General features: G+C 39.6%; 1 protein-coding gene across 1 annotated transcript; it reads right to left on the reverse strand.

Annotated features, from left to right (window-relative positions):
- Window positions 1–269: 269 nt before the first annotated feature.
- LOC104902106 (hypothetical protein) lies at window positions 270–917 on the reverse strand. The gene has a single exon (XM_010689787.4). The coding sequence runs from the start codon at window positions 842–844 to the stop codon at window positions 497–499; it is 348 nt and encodes a 115-aa protein (XP_010688089.1). The 5' UTR covers window positions 845–917; the 3' UTR covers window positions 270–496.
- Between the last annotated feature and the right edge of the window lie 571 nt (window positions 918–1,488).

The following is a 1,488-nucleotide window of genomic DNA, read 5'->3' on the forward strand; positions in this document are numbered from 1 at the left end:
CATAATTTTTCACTTTTCAAATCATCACACCATTCATTTTATGACACTCACGCTCTCTATCAGTCTCCACTAATCATGTCAATATCTCCAAAACGTCATCGTTCGATTCATTACTTCCACTACTAATCTTTCCAAAAGTAAATTAAGACAACTTAATTAATAAGTAATGACTTAATGTCGCCGTCAACTGCAAATCTTGCATCATTTAATTCTTAAAAAATTACCAATAATCAAGATTAACATCATTCTAAACCATTAGAAACCACAAATTAGCGAACAAAAATAAAAATAAAGATAAATTTTAAAGTATAATTACAGATACAAACCTAATTTTGTCCACATTCATATTACATCATCACAAAAATTAACAAAAACAATTTTTCATGCATGATGCACCATCTTCAAACTCCAAAATTACAGGAAAAATAAAGATAAAAATGAAGAATCTAAAGAAATTATGTGAGAGAAATGCGGACGAAAAGATCGGAAAAAACCGTCACCGATCATCGGAGTTACGGCCGGAGAAATCGGAGGCGAGACGAGAAGCGATAGCAGAGTGATACATAACATCATGAAACGCCGCCGTATCTTTGGTCATCAATCTCAACTGCTTAGCTTTTTCTTCAGTGAAACTTCCGGGAGAAAACTTAGGTTTCGCCGGAATATTCTCCGATTTCGCCGGATTTTCGTCTTTAGAGGAGGAGTCAATGTAGTCAGCGTCAGAAGACCAGCCGAAGATTGGAGTCCACCACTTGCCGGAGGTGGAGTTAACGGCGGTTTTCCGGCGAGAAGTGGTGGAGGAAGGGGCGAGGAAGGAGTGTGTAGGGAGGAGATTTGTTGCCATTTTTGTTTTGGTTTTGAGGAGAGAGAAAATGTTGTGCTTTTCGTGATTTTGATTGAGTGAGGAGGGGAAAAGGGAGGACCCGAGGAGGGGGTATTTAAAGAAGGAGGGGGAACTGGGAAGAAAAGGATAAGGTCATGTACACGTGGCGGTGAGAGTTTTAAAAAAAAGGTTGTGTAGAGCTGATAAAAAAGCCCACCCGTGGGCCCAGCCCGAATTCCGGGTAGGTTTGGCAGTAGTTCTTGACTCGGTTCGATTTTGATCCGCAAAGTCCGTTCTTTTTGCCCCAAAGTAGCAGGCTTTGAGGTACAAAATTTTTGGCATGGCATGACTCGACCAACGGGTAAATTTTTTAAGACTTGACCCGGCTCGAATCCGACCCAATCCGATCCATGATCACCTCTAATTGCATGAGGGTCGCTAGTCTTGCACAACCTATGTCTAGCTTTAATTAGAAGGATTAGCCAATTGATATATTTGATCATCACGCTATTGTTTCACACAAATCTTTCTAGAAGTCATATGCGTGGTTGTTTCTTCACCAAGGTAAACACTCTGAACTTAGTTGAAATTATAAGAATCTACCTTAATTTAACGTATCATCAATTTGTGCGTTTGATTTGTAATGTGCGTGGAAATAATGGATT

Source organism: Beta vulgaris, chromosome 8 (genome assembly GCF_026745355.1).
Source record: "Beta vulgaris subsp. vulgaris cultivar EL10 chromosome 8, EL10.2, whole genome shotgun sequence".
In the NCBI taxonomy this organism is placed as follows: Eukaryota; Viridiplantae; Streptophyta; class Magnoliopsida; order Caryophyllales; family Amaranthaceae; genus Beta; species Beta vulgaris.